The sequence below is a fragment of the Elephas maximus genome, chromosome 9 (assembly GCF_024166365.1).
Source record: "Elephas maximus indicus isolate mEleMax1 chromosome 9, mEleMax1 primary haplotype, whole genome shotgun sequence".
NCBI classification, from domain to species: Eukaryota; Metazoa; Chordata; class Mammalia; order Proboscidea; family Elephantidae; genus Elephas; species Elephas maximus.
Window position 1 is genome coordinate 3,149,952 of NC_064827.1, and position 17,752 is coordinate 3,167,703.

Below are 17,752 nucleotides of genomic sequence, written 5' to 3' on the forward strand. Positions count from 1 at the left end.
AGCTCCCACAATGTGCCCCCTGGGGAGGTGCGTCCCACTGCCGCCTTTACGAGTGAACACAGCTCACCAGGCATTTCCAGGAGTGGTTTATAAAAAATAACAGCCAAGGGCAATGCCGACTCCACAGGTGTGCCTCCAGGCTGGTGGATGAATCCATAGACCCTTCTCTTTGGTGTCCTATGGCCGGGCAGCACAAGACAGGGCCTGCCCGCCCCACCCGCCCCCAGCCCTGTCGCCTCCAGGAGGGCCCATGCAGGTTGCAGCCTGGCCTGGGAGCCTGTCCTCTCTGCCACTGCAGGGCCCAGGACAGCTTTACTAGAGCCCCTGCCAGGAAGTGTGCTCACACAGGCTGGTCCCAAGGCTTGAGGCTGATAGCTTAGCTCCAGTCGGCCACCAGATGGCCCACTCAGCCTGGAGTATGCTTACTCCCTAGGGCCCAGGAGGTCTGGGGGTCCCTGCCCTCAGTGCTGGGAAGGGCTCGGCCTAGTCTCCCACTGAGGGAAGTCAGGGGTCTCAACCCAAGGCCAGAGACAGGAGGGGCCACCCCATGCCCAAGGCCGGAATGACAGCCGGGAGCTAGGGAACAGACAGTGATATTTGGCAGCCTGGGCGTCCCCTGTCCATGTTCTGGCCAGCCCCCACCCATCCTGCTCACCCGCAGCCCATGGCCTTGGCTACTGGGCTGGCAGGGCTTGCAGCCCCCCACTTGCCCCGTTCTCCTGGGGCATCTTGGACACACGGAAGAAGGTGCTCCTCATGTCCCGGTGGCAGGTGTCCATGAGCCTGGGGACGTCGGCCACGGTGAGGCCGCTGGTGGGGATAGCATCCAGCACCTCCACCTTGATTGTTCCTGTGAGGGGGCAGGCATCAGCTGAATCCCTCCTCCAAGGCCCACCACTGGGCCTTCCCAGAAGCCTTTGCGGGCTCTTCCCCTGACACTGCAGCCTGCCTGGTCTTGCTTTGTTTTAATGGAGGTATAATTTATATACAAGGTACACACAGGTCAGTGGGTTTTGACACTGGTGTGCTCCCCGGTAACCACTAACACGACATTGAACATTCCCACTCCCATAGGCCCCTTGCACCCCTTCCCAGTCACCCCCACCCTCCATTCAACCTCTGTCCTCCACAATGAGTCCAGATGTGGGAGAGACCAAGCTTGACTGCCCTTCCACTCTCAACCCTACCGTCCCAGCTGGGGGTCAGGTGCCCATGGTCAGAAATAGGGCACCTCACCTGGAACCTGGTGATTCGATGGGAGAGGCAGAGGCCCCAACCTCTGCGGCCAATGGATGCCAAGATATGTGGAGGCACCTACTGTTGCCCTGGGTCAGCTGGGCTGCCCTGGCTCCACCACCCCTACTTGGGGAATCAGGTGAGACCATAGCAGGTGAGAAACCCACCCTCCAGCAAAATTTGTGTGAACCTGCCCTGCCCCCTTTTAGAGCCTCAGTTTCCTCGTCTGAAAAATGGGGCCAATGCCACCTGCCTTGTACTTGTAGGGCCACTGGGAAGAGCTAATGAGATGGGGAGGCCTGGCCCATGGCTGGGACCTTCCACCCACCTACCCATCCATCTACCCACTACCCACCCATCTGTCCATTTGTCTATCAGCCTACCCACCCACCACTCACCCATCTGTCCATCTGTTCATGTACTCACCCACTCATACATCCATCCACCCACCCACCACCCACCCATCTGTCCATCTGCCCACCCATCCACCCACCTAGTTAACCATCTATCCATTCACCCATCCACCCACACATCCACCCAGTGGGCAGTGTGTGGCAGAGCTCTGGCCCACAGTAACCACCAGAAGTGCATCAGGGGCCTGCGTGGACCTGCATGTGCACACGGGGCAGGTGTACCTGAGGTGAAGAGCTTTGTCTCTGGGTTGTAGAAGGAGGAGAAGGAGGAGTAGACCACAGGAATGATGGGCACCTGTGGGCAGGAAGACAGAAGCCTGGGCAGTCCCTGGGACTGGCAGGGCACCCCCAGCCCTCCCCGATGCCAAGGAAGAGCTTGTGGGGGAGCCCCACCTGGGGGCTGCCCACAGCACTGGGGAGGCCCTGGGGGTCCCTGTGACTGCAGGGCAGGCATGTGGAGCCCTTAGAGGAGGGATGCCCCTCCTGTCCCCTGGGGGCCCAAGTATGGCACTCATCCTGCACGTCTGCTCAGCACCACCTCCTCCAGGAAGCCTTCCCACCCTTCACCTGTGCTAGCTCCTGGGGTCTGTGGTTCCCCTTTGTGACCTCTCAGGGCAGAGGGCTGGTCTGGTTCAGTGGAGGAGGTTACCTAGGTCTTTCCTGCCCATCCCCCTTCCCCATCTGTTATGAATTGCACTGTGTCCCCCAAAACAAGTGTTAGAACCCTAGCCCCTGTGCCTCTGGATGTAATCCCATTTGGCAATAGGGTTTTCTTTATTATGTTAATAAGGCCGAATCGATGTAGGGGGTGTCTGGATGTAATCAGAGATCAGTTGTAATCACTTTTGAAATATAAAAGGAGGTCAGGCTGGAGAGACCAAAGCAAACCACCAAACCCTTTGCTGCAGGTAGATTCTGACTCCTAGCGACCCCGTAGGACAGAGTAGAACTGCCCCATAGGGTTTCCAAGGCTGTCATCTTTACGGACGCAGACTGCCACATCTTTCTCCAGTGGAGCGGCTGGTGGGTTTGAACCACCAACCTTTTGGTTAGCAGCCAAGCTCTTAACTACTGTGCCACTAGGGCTCCTGGTGGCTGGGAGAAAAGCAAGCACAAACGGGGAAAGACGTCAAGGAACCCAGGAGCTCTGAGAACACCAGAGAAGTTGAGGTAAGGACCTTCCCCCAGAGTAGAAACAGAAAGAAAGCAAGTTTCCTAAACCGTGAGAAAATAAACTTCTGTTCCTTAGAGCCACCCCCTTGTGGTAAAATTTCTGTTACAGCAGCACTAGTGACTAAGACCCCATCCTCTCCCCCATCCCCACAACACAGGGCCAGCTGTAGCCGTGGGCAGGGCCCAGCCTTCCGGAGACCCTGAAGATAGCAGGGTCAAGTCCAACAGTAACTCCCATGTCCAATGTCACCTGGGGTAATCATTAACCTGCAGTGACAGGTCAGGGAACCTGTCCCCAGCACCAGCAGGATGGTGTGGGGTGGGGCCTAGATAAAGAGGAGCTGGCCCTGGAGGGAGGGAGCAGGAAACGGCGGGTCTCAGTCCCCCACACTCCATCTGTCTCTCTCCTCTTGGCCTCCCCCACTACTGCTCCCTCTGGTAGAAGTGACATCAGCCCCAGGTATGTGTTCCATCACCCCTTGGGGGCCAGGCTGAAACCCCAGAGTGGAGGAGCCGTGCTTGGAGGGAACTGAGGTCTGAGCCCAGGACCTCCACCTCTAGCCCATGTTGGCTTCAACCCCACTGGCTCCCCACACCCCCATGCTGTTAGTGAGGCACCCCAGCCTCCAAGGGGCCTCATCCCGCCTTGTACTGGGCCAGGCACCAGGGGGCACTAGACCTCCCCCCACTTCCCTGCAGGATAAAAGCAGACACCATGGGGGGGTTCTCATCCCACCAGGGCCTGCCCCCACCCCAAAAGGGCAGGATGGAAGCCCCCTCCACTGCTCCCCCTACTTGGAGCACCCTCAGGAGTGGGACAGGATACCCTTCACCCACAAGAGGACCTGCCTCAAATGGAGTCACCCCATCTCAGCCCCACAAAACAGACTACCCCAGTACCACTGCCCACTCCAGGACACCCCAGAACAAAGTGCACCCCTGGGAGGCCTAGGACCAGAAAAGCCACAACTGGGAGCTTGTGGCTTCCTCTGACCAAGCCTGCCCCACACCACAGCCAGCCCCCCGCCACCCCCCGGGGTTACTGGGAGACTGGGCACTTAGCTTGCCTGCACTGAAGCTTGGGGGAGAGAGGGAGGGAAGGAGAAAGAGGGGAGAGGGAGGAAGGAAGCGGGGCGGGGGGGGGAAGAAGAGGAAGGTAGGAGGAGAGAGATGGAGGGAAGGAGACAGAGGGAGGGAAGGAGGGAGCTGGCAAAAAGCCCATGTGTGTCCCTGGCCTCCCACATCTGTGTCCTGCCTTCACCCCCTGTCCAGCTATAAAGTGGGCAGATGAGCACCTCCAGTGTGGCAGTTCCAGGCTCTGAGTGGGTGAGGGGCCCCAGGGGAGCAGGTAGGGGTGGTGAGGCCTTGTCACCTGCCCTATGGCAGCCGTCTGTCCCAGGCTGGCAGGGTGGTCACCTGCAGCTCTTAAGCCAACGTGGGCCTGCCTCCCGCCCCTGCCCAGGGGAAGGCCGGAGTACCTGGGCCTGGATAGCCAGGTAGAAGGCACCCTTCTTGAAGGGCAGCAGGTCCCCATTGCTGTTGCGTGTGCCCTCAGGGTAGATCCACACTTTGAGCTGCAGGGTGTGCGGGGGTGGGGGGGACGGACAGAAAGCAGCTCTTCAGTCACCTTATGGTCTTGGGGTGGCCCCAAGGGCCATGCTCCCTCCCCTCTTCCCAGGTGAGCCCACCGCTGGCTGATAGGAGCACCGATCCAGACCTCTGTGTGATTACAGACAGGAATCTCTGATGCACGTTTTCTGCCAAAGCCAAGTCACACACAGTACTGTCTGGGCGCCTGTTGTTTTTCACCACAAGGACACTGCATGAATGTCCCCATTCCCGCCTGGGCACTCACGTTCTCCCTGACCATGCGGTCGCCCACTTCTGCCATCACGGTCACCGCAGTGCTGGAGTGCTGCCGGTTGATGAAGAAGACACCCCCTAGGTACATGATGAGGCCCACGGGGCCCAGGAACAGCAGCTCCCGCTTGGCTATCTGCACGCAGCGCTTGGGGAGGGTCTCCATGAGGCCTGTGCAGGGCAGGGGTGGGGGTGGAAGAGGAGCCTCAGAGCCCTGGCCTGCTACCTCCCTGAGGCCCAGCCTTCCCACTAGCCGCCTGGGCAAGTCGTTCAGGCTCTCTGAGCCTCACTTTTCTGCTTGCAGTACCCAGCTCCAGGCTAGCCAGTTTTGGGGGCTGGAGGAAGGCCAAGGCCCCCTGCCCTGCCCTGTGTCGGCCCTCTGCTCATCCAGCCCCACCTCTGCCCCAGAAGCAGCACCCCCCAGCCCCCCGTGGCCCCGCCTACCCATCATATCCAGGATGCTTTGGTGGTTGGAGATGATGACACAGGGCTGGTCCGCCTCCAGCTTCTCGAGGCCGTGGACCTCAAAGCGCAGGCCGTACAGGTACTTGAAGGAGCGTACAAACCAGCTGATGATTCTGCAGGGAGATGCCGGTCAGCACAGCCCTGTCACGGTGTGGGAAGAGCATCTGAGCACACACGTGGGGCTGAGAGAGTCGCAGCCGGGATCCCCCGCAGAACAACCACTGTTAGACCAGACCAGGCCTGGGGTTCCGGGCTGTTAGGGGTTGAATTGTGTCCCCCAAAAGACATGTCCACATCTTAACCCAGAAACACTGTCTTTGCGCTATAATCAAGATGAGATCTCGGTGGATTGGGGAGTGTCCTTATAAACGGAAGAGACAGAGACAGGGAGCAGGCCACGTGCAGGCGGAGGCAGAGATGGAGGGTGCTGCCACAAGCCAAGGAATGCCAGGAGTACAGAACCCACCAGAAGCTGGGAGAGCAAGGGAGGATCCTCCCCTAGAGGCTCTGGAGGGAGCACAGCCCTGCCCACACCCTGATTTGTGACTTCTGTCTCCAGAACACCCAGAGCCCCCCTGCTATGGCACTTTGTCCTGACAGCCCCAGGACCCTCATCCGCAGGCTCAGTCCTATCATGGTTGGCTGTATGACCCCGAGCCAGCCCTTCCCTCCTGTGCCTCCAGGTCCCATCCATAGACTAGAACCAGCCGCTCCTGCCTGGCCCCCAAGAGAGGAAGGGAGGGAAAGCTTGAAGGGCTAAGCTTCCCAAAAGGGAAGTGTCTACCTCCCAATCTGCTTATCAAGAGTCTGCCCCTTGGTGCCCCCCATACCCTCACTCCCTCAGCCCTCCCAGAGAGGCACGCCCAGCAGTGCAGCGAAGTCTGGGACCCAGAGGGGCTCACAACATAGGGGGGGCTGGCAGCGGGGGAGAAGGCTGTGGGGAGGTAAGGTAGCTGAAAGACCAGAGCTGAGCTGTGTCAGACTGAAGGACCCCACACAAGGGAAGACCCTGAAAGGGGACTGGACCTGAGCCAAGGAAAGTGACCATCCCTTCAAGGCAGCGCAAGCCAGGGAGACCATGTCAGGAGCAAGGGAAGAGCTTCCCAGGAGCTCTTGCGGCATCACTGCTCTTTCCTCACTGTGGCCCTACAGATTTGCCCTAGTGATCTCATTTTACAGATGACCTAGTTGGGCTGGAAAGGTTATGTGGACTGCCCGTGGTCACACCAAGTCAATGATGCAGGACGTGGTCCAGGAAACCAGGCTCAGAGGCTCACGTTCCGTCCACCCCATGTAGCCCCTGCACCCATGGGTGGCAAATCCTTCTGGGGAGGCAGACCTGGACATGTGTGAACATGAGACTGGCTCCCCAAAGCTGCACACAATGGGGTCACCCAGATATATCCATGGGGAGTGTCAAGTCTCCCACGCCCAGCTCCAGTTGTCCAAAGAGACTGTGTTGCAGGTGGCTGGCTGGGGATGAAGGAGGCAGGTGGACCCAGAAAGAAAGGCTGGCCACGGTCCTGCTCCACCAAGGGAAGCCTTGCTCACACCCGGGATGGCACATCTGCTCATTAATGGGATGCTGCAGCCCCAAGGTGTGTGCTCACTGTTCAGTGGCTCCCTGTGGGGCCCCTGGGTCCTTCTGATCCCTGGTGGATGACAGAGGGTTTGGGATGTGTCGGCCACTGCCCTGAGGGCTCCTAACCCTGGAACTGTCCACGTCTCCCTGCCCAGCCAACAGCCCCAGGAGGTAGGGCTGTTTTTCCCCCTCTACAGAAGAGGTTAGGTAACTTGCCCCAGGTCAGAGAGCTAGCTCGAAACAGCAGTCAAAGCTGGGTCCTGGACTCAAAGGCACCCTTAACCAGCCGTGCCTCTCACAGGACTCACATTAGCACTCGTAACGGAAAGGGCAGCTCTCATTATCCCATCTTGCAGAGGGGAAGACTGAGGCTTGGGGCTGCTCTAAGGATTAGGTTGCCCATCCTTCCCTAGATCTGGAAGCTGGGGGCCTCCACCTCAGATGTCCCAGCCTCAGACCACTGGGCACACCCACCTGAGGACCTACTGGTTTCTAGGGTGGTTGTGAGGCTTGAAGGAGACAGGAAAGGCCAGAAGCAGACAATGCATGCACACACACACGCACATGCACGTATACATATCACATGCATGAACTCACATGCACACATACACATCATGCATGAACTTGCACATGCACACACACACATAGGTGCACACACACAAATGCCAACGTCCAATGAGCAAGGAAAAAAGCAATGTTGCTAACAGAGGGATCCCTGGGTAGCACAGTTAAGCACTTGACTACTAGACAAAAAGTTGGTGGTTCGAACCCCCCCAGAGGAGCTTCAGAAGACAGACCCGGTGATCTGCTCTCAAAAGGCCACTGCCGTGAAAACCCTGTGGACCAGTTTGACTCTGCACACGTGGGGTCTCCGTGAGTCTGAATCAACTGGAGGCAACAACAGCAGCAAGCCAAGAAAGCAAATTGAAACAAGACCCCCTTTTCCAGCCTTCCGACTGGCACAGACTGGAAAGACTGGTAACACTAGATTGGCCCCAGGGCGAGGCCTCCGGCGGAGCAGCTGGGAGCTGCCAGCAGGAGGGCAGAGTGGCAGCCCCGCCAAAGCCCTCAGAGGCCCGGTCCCTTCGGTCTCCGTGCTCCCCTGCAGGGCTTCACCCTGCGGCAGTCTGCAGACATTTGCTGCGGGCCAGCGCGGGAGAGCCTGCAGCCCCTCGACGCCCACTCGGGAACAGTGATACCGGTTAGGGCTCACTTCACAGCCCACAACCCAGCCGGCTAGAAAAAGGTCAATAATTTACATTTTACTTTTAATGTTGTTGTTAAGTGCTGTCGAGTCAGTTCTGACTCATAGCGACCCCATGTACAACAGAACAAAACACTGCCCGGTCCTGCGCCATTCTCACAGTCGTTGCTATATTTGAGCCCATTGTTGCAGCCACTGTGTCAATCCATCTTGTTGAGGGTCTTCCTCTTTTTCACTGACTCTTCTTTACCAAGGACGATGTCCTTCTCCAGGGACTGGTCCCTCCTGATAAGGTGTCCAAAGTATGTGAGACAGTCTCACCATCCTCGCTTCTAATGAGCGTTCTGGCTGTGCTTCCTCCAAGACACATCTGTTCATCCTTTGGCAGTCCGTGGTATAGTCGACATCCTTCGCCAACACCATAACTCAAAGGCACCAATTCTTCGTTCTTCCTTATGCATTGTCCAGCTTTCACATACATATGAGGAGACTGAAAATATCATGGCTTGGGTCAGGCACACCTTAGTCCTCAAGGTGACATCTTTGCTTTTCAACACCTTAAAGAGGCCCTTTGCAGCAGATTTGCCCAATGCAATGCATCTTTTGATTTCTTGACTGCTGCTTCCATGGCTGTTGATTACGGATCCAAGTAAAATGAAAAGAATTTTTTTTTTAATTTTTATTGTGGTTTAAGTGAAAGTTTACAAGTCAGTCTCTCATACAAAAATTTATATACACCTTGCTATATACTCCTAGTTGCTCTCCCCCTAATGAGACAGTATACTCCTTTCCGCTCTATTTTTGTGTCCATTTGGCCACCTTCTGACCCCCTCTGCCTTCTCATCTCCCCTCCAGACAGGAGATGCCCACATAGTCTCATGTGTCTATTTGATCCGAGAAGCTCACTGCTCACCAGTATCATTTTCCATCTCATAGAAAAACCAAACCAAACCCAGTGCCGTCGAGTCAATTCTGACTCATAGCGACCCTATAGGTCAGAGTAGAACGGCCCCATACAGTTTCCAAGGAGCACCTGGCAGATTCGAACTGCTGACCCTTTGGTTAGCAGCCATAGCACTTAACCACTACACCACCAGGGTTTCCTTCTATCCCATAGTCCAGTCCAATCCCTGTCTGAAGAGTTGGCTTTGGGAATGGTTCCTGTCTTGGGCTAACAGAAGGTCTGGGGACCATGACCTCCAGGGTCCTTCTAGTCTCAGACCATTAAGTCTGGTCTTTTTAGGAGAATTTGGGGTCTGCATCCCACTGCTCTCCTGCTCCCTCAGGGGTTCTCTGTTGTGTTCCCTGTCAGGCAGTCATCGGTTGTAGCCAGGCACCATCTAGTTCTTCTGGTCTCAGGCTGATGTAGTCTTTGGTTCATGTGGCCCTCTCTGTCTCTTGGGCTCATAATTATCTTGTGTCCTTGGTGTTCTGCATTCTCCTTTGCTCCAGGTGGGTTGAGACCAACTGATGCATCTTAGATGGCTGCTTTGTAGCGTTTAAGACCCCAGATGCCACCCTCCAAAGTGGAATGCCAAATGTCTTCTTAATAGATTTTATTATGCCAATTGACTTAGATGTCCCCTGAAGCCATAGTCCCCAAACCCCTGCCCCTGCTATGCTGGCCTTCGAAGCATTCAGTTTATTCAGAAAACTTCTTTGCTTTTGGTTTAGTCCAGTTGTGCTGACCTCTCCTGTATTGTGCGTTGTCTTTCCCTTCACCTAAAATAGTTCTTATCTACTATCTAATTAGTGAAAACCCCTCTCCCTCCCTCCCTCCTTCCCCACTCTCATAACCATCAAAGAATATTTTCTTCTCTGTTTAAACTATTTTTTGAGTTTTTATAATAATGGTCTCATAAATTGTCCTTTGGCAATTGACTGATTTCACTCAGCATAATGCCTTCCAGATTCCTCCATGTTACGAAATATTTCACGGATTCATCGTTCTATATCGTTGCGTAGCAGTCCATTGTTTGAATATACCATAATTTATTTATCCATTCATCCATTGATGGGCACCTTGGTTGCTTCCATCTTTTTGCTATTGTAAACAGTGCTGCAGTGAACATGGGTGTGCATATATCTGTTCATGTAAAGGCTCTTATTTCTCTAGGATGTATTCCAAGGAGTGGGATTGCTGGATCGTATGGTGGTTCTATTTCTAATTTTTTAAGGAAGTGCCAAATTGATTTCCAAAGTGATTGTACCATTTTACATTCCCACCAGCAGTGTATAAGTGTTCTAGTCTCCCCACAACCTCTCCAACATTTATTATTTTGTGTTTTTTGGATGAATGCCAGCCTTGTTGGGGTGAGATGGTATCTCATTGTAGTTTTGATCTGCATTTCTCTAATGGCTGATGATGGTGAACATTTCCTCATGTATCTGTTAGCTGCCTGAATGTCTTCTTTAGTGAAGTGTCTGTTCATATCCTTTGCCCTTTTTTTAATTGGGTTATTTGTCTTTTTATAGATTTTAGAGATCAGAAATGTCATAGCTAAAAACTTTTTCCCAGTCTATAGGTGATCTTTTTACTCTTTTGGTGAACTCTTTGGATAAGCATAGGTGTTTGATTTTTAGGAGCTCCCAGTTATCTAGTTTTTCTTCTGCATAGTTAGTAATGTTTTATATACTGTTTATGCCATGTATTAGGGCTCCTAGCATTGTCCCTGTTTTTTCTTCCATGATCTTTATCGTTTTAGATTTGATATTTAGGTCTTTGATCCACTTTGAGTTAGTTTTTGTACATGGTGTGAGGTATGGGTCTTGTTTCATTTTTTTGTAGATGGATATCCAGTTATGCCAGCACCATTTGTTAAAGAGACAGTCTTTTCCTCATTTAACTGACTTTGGGCCTTTGTCAAATATCAGCTGCTCATATGTGGACGGATAAAATGAAATTCTTGACAATTTTAATATTTTCTCCCATTACCATGATGTTGCTTATTGGTCCAGCTGTGAAAATTTTTGTTTGCTTTATGTTGAGGTGTAATCCATACTGAAGGCTGTAGTCTTTGATCTTCATCAATAAGTGCTTCTAGTTTTCTTCACTTTCAGCAAGCAGGGTTGTGTCACCTGCATATCGCAGATATCATAATATACTACTTATAATGGTGACTACAACGTCATTTGCATTCCCACAAATACATCCCGAAATGTGCGGAGTTCTCTCCTCCCACCCGCTTCTCTCTCTCTCCGTCTCTCTCTTCCCCCCTCCTCTCTCTCAGTGGCCTTTTTAAGTTTCCTCTTTCTATCCATACTTTTTAGCTTCTTGACACATTTGCTATACTGTAACATTTTCATCTGTGAGAGATACTGTGTGTAAACTGCACTGGGCAGACCCCTTTCCATGCTTCTTTCCTAGTGATAAGCCCAGGCTTCCCCTGATGAACGGTCTGGACCACCATGGGTGGGTCCAGGTCACAAGAACTGGAGGAGACTGAGGGTCCCAGGGTAGAGCTCTCCGAGCATGTATAATTAATTAAGCTCAGGTAAACTGGCCAACCTCAGGCTCCAGGTGGCAGCTGGTGCACTCGATAAAAAAAAAAAAAAATTTTTTTTTTTTTTAATAGGCTAAGAAAAAAGAGCGCATGGGGGCTGGGGCGGGGGGCAGAGGAATTGGACTCAAGGCTGAGGAATCCCTTCATGCGGCGCCTGCGTTCTCCTCTCCTAATGTCCTGCATTTTCACGTTTTGGTGTAAAAGTGAAAAGTAGATATCATTTTGAAATGTTTCCTCGAAGAGGAAGGAAGCAGACCGCTCTCTGTAGGTGCCGTGTGCACCAGGCGCCGTGCTGGGGTCCCTGTGCTGGCAAGCGTGGTTCTAACAGAGGAGGTGGCCACGGTAATGCCACCACTGTAATGGCAGGCGCTTGACCAATGCTCGAGTCTGTGCCAAGCACTGCACCACGGGCTTGGTGCGAATTGTCTCCTTTTGTTCCATCAGCTCACAGATGAACCCAGTTATTACACCCATTCCACAGACCAAATGGGAAAGCAGCAAGGCTCTGCAAGGTGAAGCAGCTTGCCCAAGGTCACACAGCAAGGTGGCTATGTTAGGCCTTAACCCCACTTCTGATCATGTGAATGATGCCGGCCAGAGGACATGCTGAGGTGTCCCCAGGGCTCCTCATCCCAAGTGTTCAGAACTGCAGATGGAATTGCCGTATGGGTGTCATTGAGGCCTCCCTGGGGGCTCTAAAGCCCTCACTCGATCCCTAGCAGGGCTGGGCAGCTGGCTCTGGCCTTTTGCAGCAGAAAGCTCAAATCGGCCAGACCACTCCCCGCATCAACCCGAGGTGGGGAGGGGCAGCCCCATTCCTTCCCGCAAAGGAGCTAGGGCCCCAAAACTGGGCCAGATGTCACTGGTACTGGTCCAGCGCTCACAGATCTGGCCACTTCCAGTGTCCTCCAGCCTCAGGCTCCTGGCCTCCCCAGCAGCGGGCCTGGAGCCAGATGGCCCAAGGATGGGTTAAGTGCCCAGCCCAGCCCTGTGGGGCCACTGCTGACTGTGGTAGAAGGGGCCCCTTCCACACCCTGCAGGGGCAGCCCCCTCCCCAAAGCTGGTGGTAGGGGGTGTCCTTGCCCTACCCAGGTCTTCTCAGTGTCAGGATCCGGATCAGAACCACCAGCCTAGGACTGAGCGCCACAAAAGGCCCAGACGTCTTGAACCCTCGGAGTTTGGCCCCAGGTGCTCTGCCTTTGGGGTGCACAGACCTTGGCTCCTTTCTGCCAGCCTCCTCATCTTGTGCAGGGCACTCAACCTCTCTAAGTGGCCACTTCCTGTCCAGGAAGTGGCGGGTGTGGAGGGTTAACGTGACCAGGCTGTGAGGCCCTGGAGCACCCAGCAACCACAGATGGTGGCTATGGTGACAATGACACAAGAAGAAAAATTCTGAGTAAATTCAAGCCAGAGATCCCTCAGTGTGGTGGCCTACCCCTCCCCCAGCCAGCACCTGTTCAGGCAGTGGGGAGCTGGGTCAAGGCCAGTGTCTAGGCCACAGCCCAGCTGCCCGCCTGTCCTCACAGCCCCACTCCGACCCTCACCCTAGAGCCTGCTCCTGGGTGGGGGGCCGTTCGCTGGGGACCTGGGCAGTCGTGTGGGGCTGAAGCTGGCCCATCCTCGGCCAGACCCCCTGGGGAGGTCAGCCGAGGGACGGAGGCCCTGGCGGGAAGGCTGTGCGTAGGCCACCAAGCAGCGCTCAGGTGACGAGGCCACCTGGCAGCCCAGGGGAGTTTCTGACAAGTGTCATCCAAAGCTGGGTCACAAAGAAGGGGCATGGGGATGGGGGGGTCCCAGCCTGCGCAAATGCCTGGAGGTGTTAAAAAGGGGATTCACCAGGACTGGAGGAACAGGGGGAGAGGGTGGCGGGGCCTCCAGAGCTGGAGTCCAGATTGCCAGGGCCTCCACCCACCCACTCACTAATGAGCAGGATGGCTGCCTCCAGGGGGAAGGGAGACTGGCCCCTAGCAGAACCAGGGAGCTTCCCCGTGAGCCCAGGCCCCAGACGAGCCCCACACTGGTTGGGCAGTGATGTGTGCTAGGGCCAGGCCTCCCTGACTACACCGTCTTGACTCAGCCATCCACCCAGGGCCAGGCCTGGATGCAGCCCAGCAGCACTAAGAGGCTGGGCCGTTCTGGGTTTGAGCCCTGACCGACATGGACAGCATTGAGCTCAGGCACCTGCTCCCCAAAGGAGACTTCACTTCCCAGCATCCCTTGCAGCTACCAGTTGCTATGACAACAAGGCTCTAGCCATTAGGATGGAAGCAAAAAATGTCCCCAATGGGACATCTTCTTCTGACCGTAGTGGCTAGAACGTGGCCACAGTGGTGGCCTCCTGGACCCTGAGAATGGTGGAGCCACAGGACAGAGGAGCCAGAACACTCTGCAGCCCCAAGCTGGTCTCCTTTGATGCACAAGAAAAACAAACCTCTCGGTTAAGCCACTGTTACTAGGGTTTTCTGAAACCTGCAGCTGTGCCCAACCCTAAGGCACATAGCTTAGCCTTCCTGTCAAACGGCTGTCAGACAGCACCTGCCCCCCAGGATGAGGAAACAGGCTCCTGGTTACCCCCAGCCTCGCAAATGGTGGAGGCCTCAGTGGACTCCATGGGCCTGGGGGATCCTCAGTCCCAGCCCCTGAGCCCACTCCTGGCAGGCTGCCCTCGGCCCTTCTGTTCCCATCACTGTTCCCTACACACCCAGAGCTCCATGCCACACAGGAAAGGCCTCTTCAGGAGCCTGCCTGGAGGACTCCCCCAAAATCTAGCCCTCACCCTGGCACCAGGCTACACACAGAGGAAAATGAAAAACAGACTCTGAAATCACTCCCCACCCAGGTCCCAGCTCCACGCCTCTGGGCAACCCCTCCTCCCCTACCCCAGGGGTCTTAGCTGCAAGCGGTTTCTCTGAACCTCAGTCTCCTCCTCCGTAAACTGGAGCAGGGAGTAACCCCTATTCCTGAGGCTGAGCGGTGTCTGTGGCACACAGTAGGTGCTCAAGAGATGGGGGGGGCAGGACGGCGGCACTGAAGACGGTGGGGGAGGGAAGGCATGTTCTTTTCCCGAAGTCGGGGCGGGACTGGAGGCAATGAGGAGAGCTAGGCACCTGGATGCCCAGGGGTCCAGGACATGCTGGTGAAGGCCTGGCATGACCCAGCCTAGGAGGGGCTGGAAGGGGCAGGGGTGTACCACTCAGCCCCTCCCCTTCCTCCCCCACCCTCCAGGGTCCTTGCTGACCAGCTGCCAGAGGCACAGCAGCACCTCCTTGTTCTCTTGCATTTCCGACCTCTCTCCAGCCACACCCCCGGGAACTCATGTTCAGTGGTCCCCCACCCTGACTCAGCCTTCCCTACTCTCCACTCTTACCCACCCCTGGGGAGTGAGTCTTGGGAGCCCTCATGTGACACTGTGGGACCTGGGGAGGCAGGGGCCCCAGGGCGGAAGGGAGGTGCCCCCAGACGGCCCCACCCACCAGCCCTCCCTCCTCCCCGGGGACCTGGCGTCCCAGCAGGAACGAAGCACGGGCTGTTACCTCATCAGCATCCCCAGAAGAGGCCCCTTTGCAGAAACTGAATCTGGGAACTACCCTGGGGAGGGGAGGGTGGTGAGTAAGTCCCACAAGGCACCCAGAGCCTTCAGGGCCCTGAGGAGGATGGCCTTGTTGGCCCTAATCAAGGTGAGGCTGGGGGCCAAGGAGACTACTTCCAGGCCAGGCGAGATGGGTGGTCCAAAGGCCAGGCCTGGGATGGCTCAGGGTGGGGCTGGAGAGTGAGGGCTGGAGGGCTGGCCTACCGCCTCCCCCAGGCCCCCGTCCACCACCACCAGAAGGGCAGCTCTAGATTTGTGACACAACTCCTGGGAGTCAGCTTTATAGTCGAGGGTCACCTGGGAGAGTAAGTCAGGGCTTGTAAAGACAGGAGCTGTTTGTAAAGAGGCCACTGATGACAAGACACAGAACAGAGGGGAATCAGCTCCAAAACAGACCTGCCACTTCTGGGCCTGCCCCACACAGGGCTCAGTTCCTTCCCGGCACCCCAGGACACCCCAGGGCTCCCGCAGGTCTCAGAACCCTCTCCAAGGAGCCCACCAGCCTCACCCCACAGACAGATGCCCTGCCGTTTCTGCTCGGAAGCTGCCGGCTTCTCTGGTCCAGGCCCAGCAGGGCTGAGCTGAGGTCCCTGCTTGGAACCCCCTGCCTGGGGCGGGGGCGGGGGGGTTACTGAGCAATGCCCTGACCTGGGTGCCTGAGGCCTGCCCTTGGGGTCTCTTCCTCAGAACAGCCCTCCCTCCTACCCTCCACCTGGGATGACAGCTGGACAGGCGCCACCTGGCTGCCCCTGGGGTCTGAAATCCTGGGGCTGAGGGGTCACTGCAGACCGCAGATATATTCACTAGTCTGGGCACCCGCCAGGCCTTCTGTCTCCTCCCCATGACCACCCTCTACTAGGGCACCATTATACCTCTTACACCTGGGGCTTCTATGTGCCCCTGAAGATGGCCTGGGGACCAGGAAGCCTGGGTATCAGCCTGCCCAATAGGGTAGGGCCGAGATGGCGGAAAGCCCAGGAAACCACACAGGGCAGTAAACCACACAGGGCAGTAGGGGCCTTAAAGACCGCCATGTACCACACGCCAGGCCACGGCCACGAGACAGACTGTCCAAACAGGGCAGAAATGTAGCAGCAGACCTCAGGGACCGAAAGCATGGAGAAAAGTCAGGAAGGGGCCTAGTCCTGGGCAGCCACCCCCCAGTCTCTGTCTGGTCAGCTCCACCTGACCCCACCACCCGGCCAGGCAACGCCAAGCTCACGGAAGGGGGGGCGGTGCTGGTCAGGGAAAAGTTCCAGCCACGCCCCGCTCCCTCCCCTTGCTTGGAAGCTGGATGGACCCCAAGGGCCAATCCCACCCAGCAGGGACGCAGCTCCTCCAGGGGCCTTCCACCTTCCTGAGACGACTAAGGAAGCAACAGAGCACCCTTCCGGCGGGGCACGGCACAGGCGCATTCATCACCTGGCGGTGGGCGGGAGAGAAACCCCAATGCCCGGCGCACCCCGACTCTGCGGTGGTCAGGACAGGACCAGGCCTGGACGAACGCCGGCCGTCCCGCTGGAAAGCAGGAGCCTCTCTCCCACCTCGGCCCAGCCCTCTTCTCTCGGAAAGCCGCCCGGCACCCCGCACGGCCAAGGCGGGCGCAGGGACGCGGTGGCGGCGCCGAGGCCGAGCCCCATCTAAACAAACGCCTGTGTCCGTCCCGGCCGGGCCTCGGGGCAAGGGCGAGGGGTCACTGTGACGCGCCCTGGCGGGGACCCTACCCGCCCCGGCCCTCTCTCCAGCCGCGCCCTCCCTGAGGCTCAGGAGGGTCGGGCGGGCGGAGCAGGAAGGAGAGAAGTGAGAGAAGAAAGTTGGGGAAGCGGAAGCGCGCGGTGCGGCGGGCCCCCGACCCCCGCGCCCGGCGCTCCGCCCCCCTCGGCCAGGCGCTCCCCCGCCCCCGGCCTCCCCAGCCCCGGGGTCCCCTCCGCCCGGGCCCCGCGTGCCCTCACCTCATGTTCTCCACCGTGCGGCCGCCGTGGCGCAGCAGGCAGATCACCGAGGCCACGGTGGAGACGCCCAAGCAGAGCGCGCAGTACAGGCTGATCTTGGCGCAGAACTTGGCCGAGCGGCTCAGCTGCACGAGCAGCAGCAGCAGCAGCAGCGCCGCGCTCAGCCAAGGCCAGAGGTCCATGCTGGCGGCGCGCCGGGCGGACGTGCACCCGGCGGCCCGTGGGCCTCGACGGCGCTGCTCCGGGCGCCTCCCCGGCGGGCGGGCGGCGGGCCTGCGCTGGGTGGTGGCTCCGCTGCCCCCGCCCCGCCTGCCGCGCCCCTTATTACGAGGCAGGGGGCGGGGCGGCCGAAGAAGCGCGGAGGTGCGGCCGCCCCGCCCCGCGACGCCTGGCCGCCGCGCGCCCGCAGACCAGCCCCGGGACACTCACCCCCCCGTCACCCGGCCCCTGGGCTCGGCACCGCCCCCGTTCCCGGCGTCCAACCCCGCGCCCCAAGCTCGGTCACCCCAGCTCGGGTGCCGCCCCCACCCTGGGCCTCTTTGCTCCGCGACACTGCCCCTCTTCACCCCGTCACCTGGGCGCTGGCACCAAGCCCTCCCTAGCCTCCCGATCCCTCCATCCCAGCTGCCGGGTCACCGGGCATCAGCGCTCGCCACACCCCACCCCAACACCCCAGGCCTCTCCGCAGCCGGGGCTGGCCACCGCCCATGAGCCGGGAACCACTGCTCCCCGAGGGCGTAAAGGCGGCCCAAGGACGGGGCAGCCTGTGCCCGCC

At 57.4% G+C, this 17,752-nt stretch overlaps 1 protein-coding gene across 1 annotated transcript; it reads right to left on the minus strand.

Moving 5' to 3' along the window:
• Nucleotides 1–70: 70 nt before the first annotated feature.
• AGPAT2 (1-acylglycerol-3-phosphate O-acyltransferase 2) lies at nt 71–17,244 on the minus strand. The gene is made up of 6 exons (XM_049895666.1): nt 16,978–17,244; nt 5,127–5,260; nt 4,678–4,853; nt 4,301–4,396; nt 1,872–1,944; nt 71–850 (listed from the first exon to the last, which is right to left on the minus strand). The coding sequence occupies exons 1-6, from the start codon at nt 17,157–17,159 to the stop codon at nt 675–677; spliced, it is 837 nt and encodes a 278-aa protein (XP_049751623.1). The 5' UTR covers nt 17,160–17,244; the 3' UTR covers nt 71–674.
• Between the last annotated feature and the right edge of the window lie 508 nt (nt 17,245–17,752).

Bases quoted from the DNA above. Each gene is read 5' to 3' on its own strand.
- AGPAT2 (XM_049895666.1), bottom strand. From the start codon at position 17,159: ATGGACCTCTGGCCTTGGCTGAGCGCGGCGCTGCTGCTGCTGCTGCTG. The intron at 4,397-4,677 runs GTGAGTGCCCAG...CACACCCTGCAG, and splicing joins ACCGCATGGTCAGGGAGAAC to CTCAAAGTGTGGATCTACCC. The intron at 1,945-4,300 runs GTACTCCGGCCT...TCCTGCCCACAG, and splicing joins ACCTGGCTATCCAGGCCCAG to GTGCCCATCATTCCTGTGGT.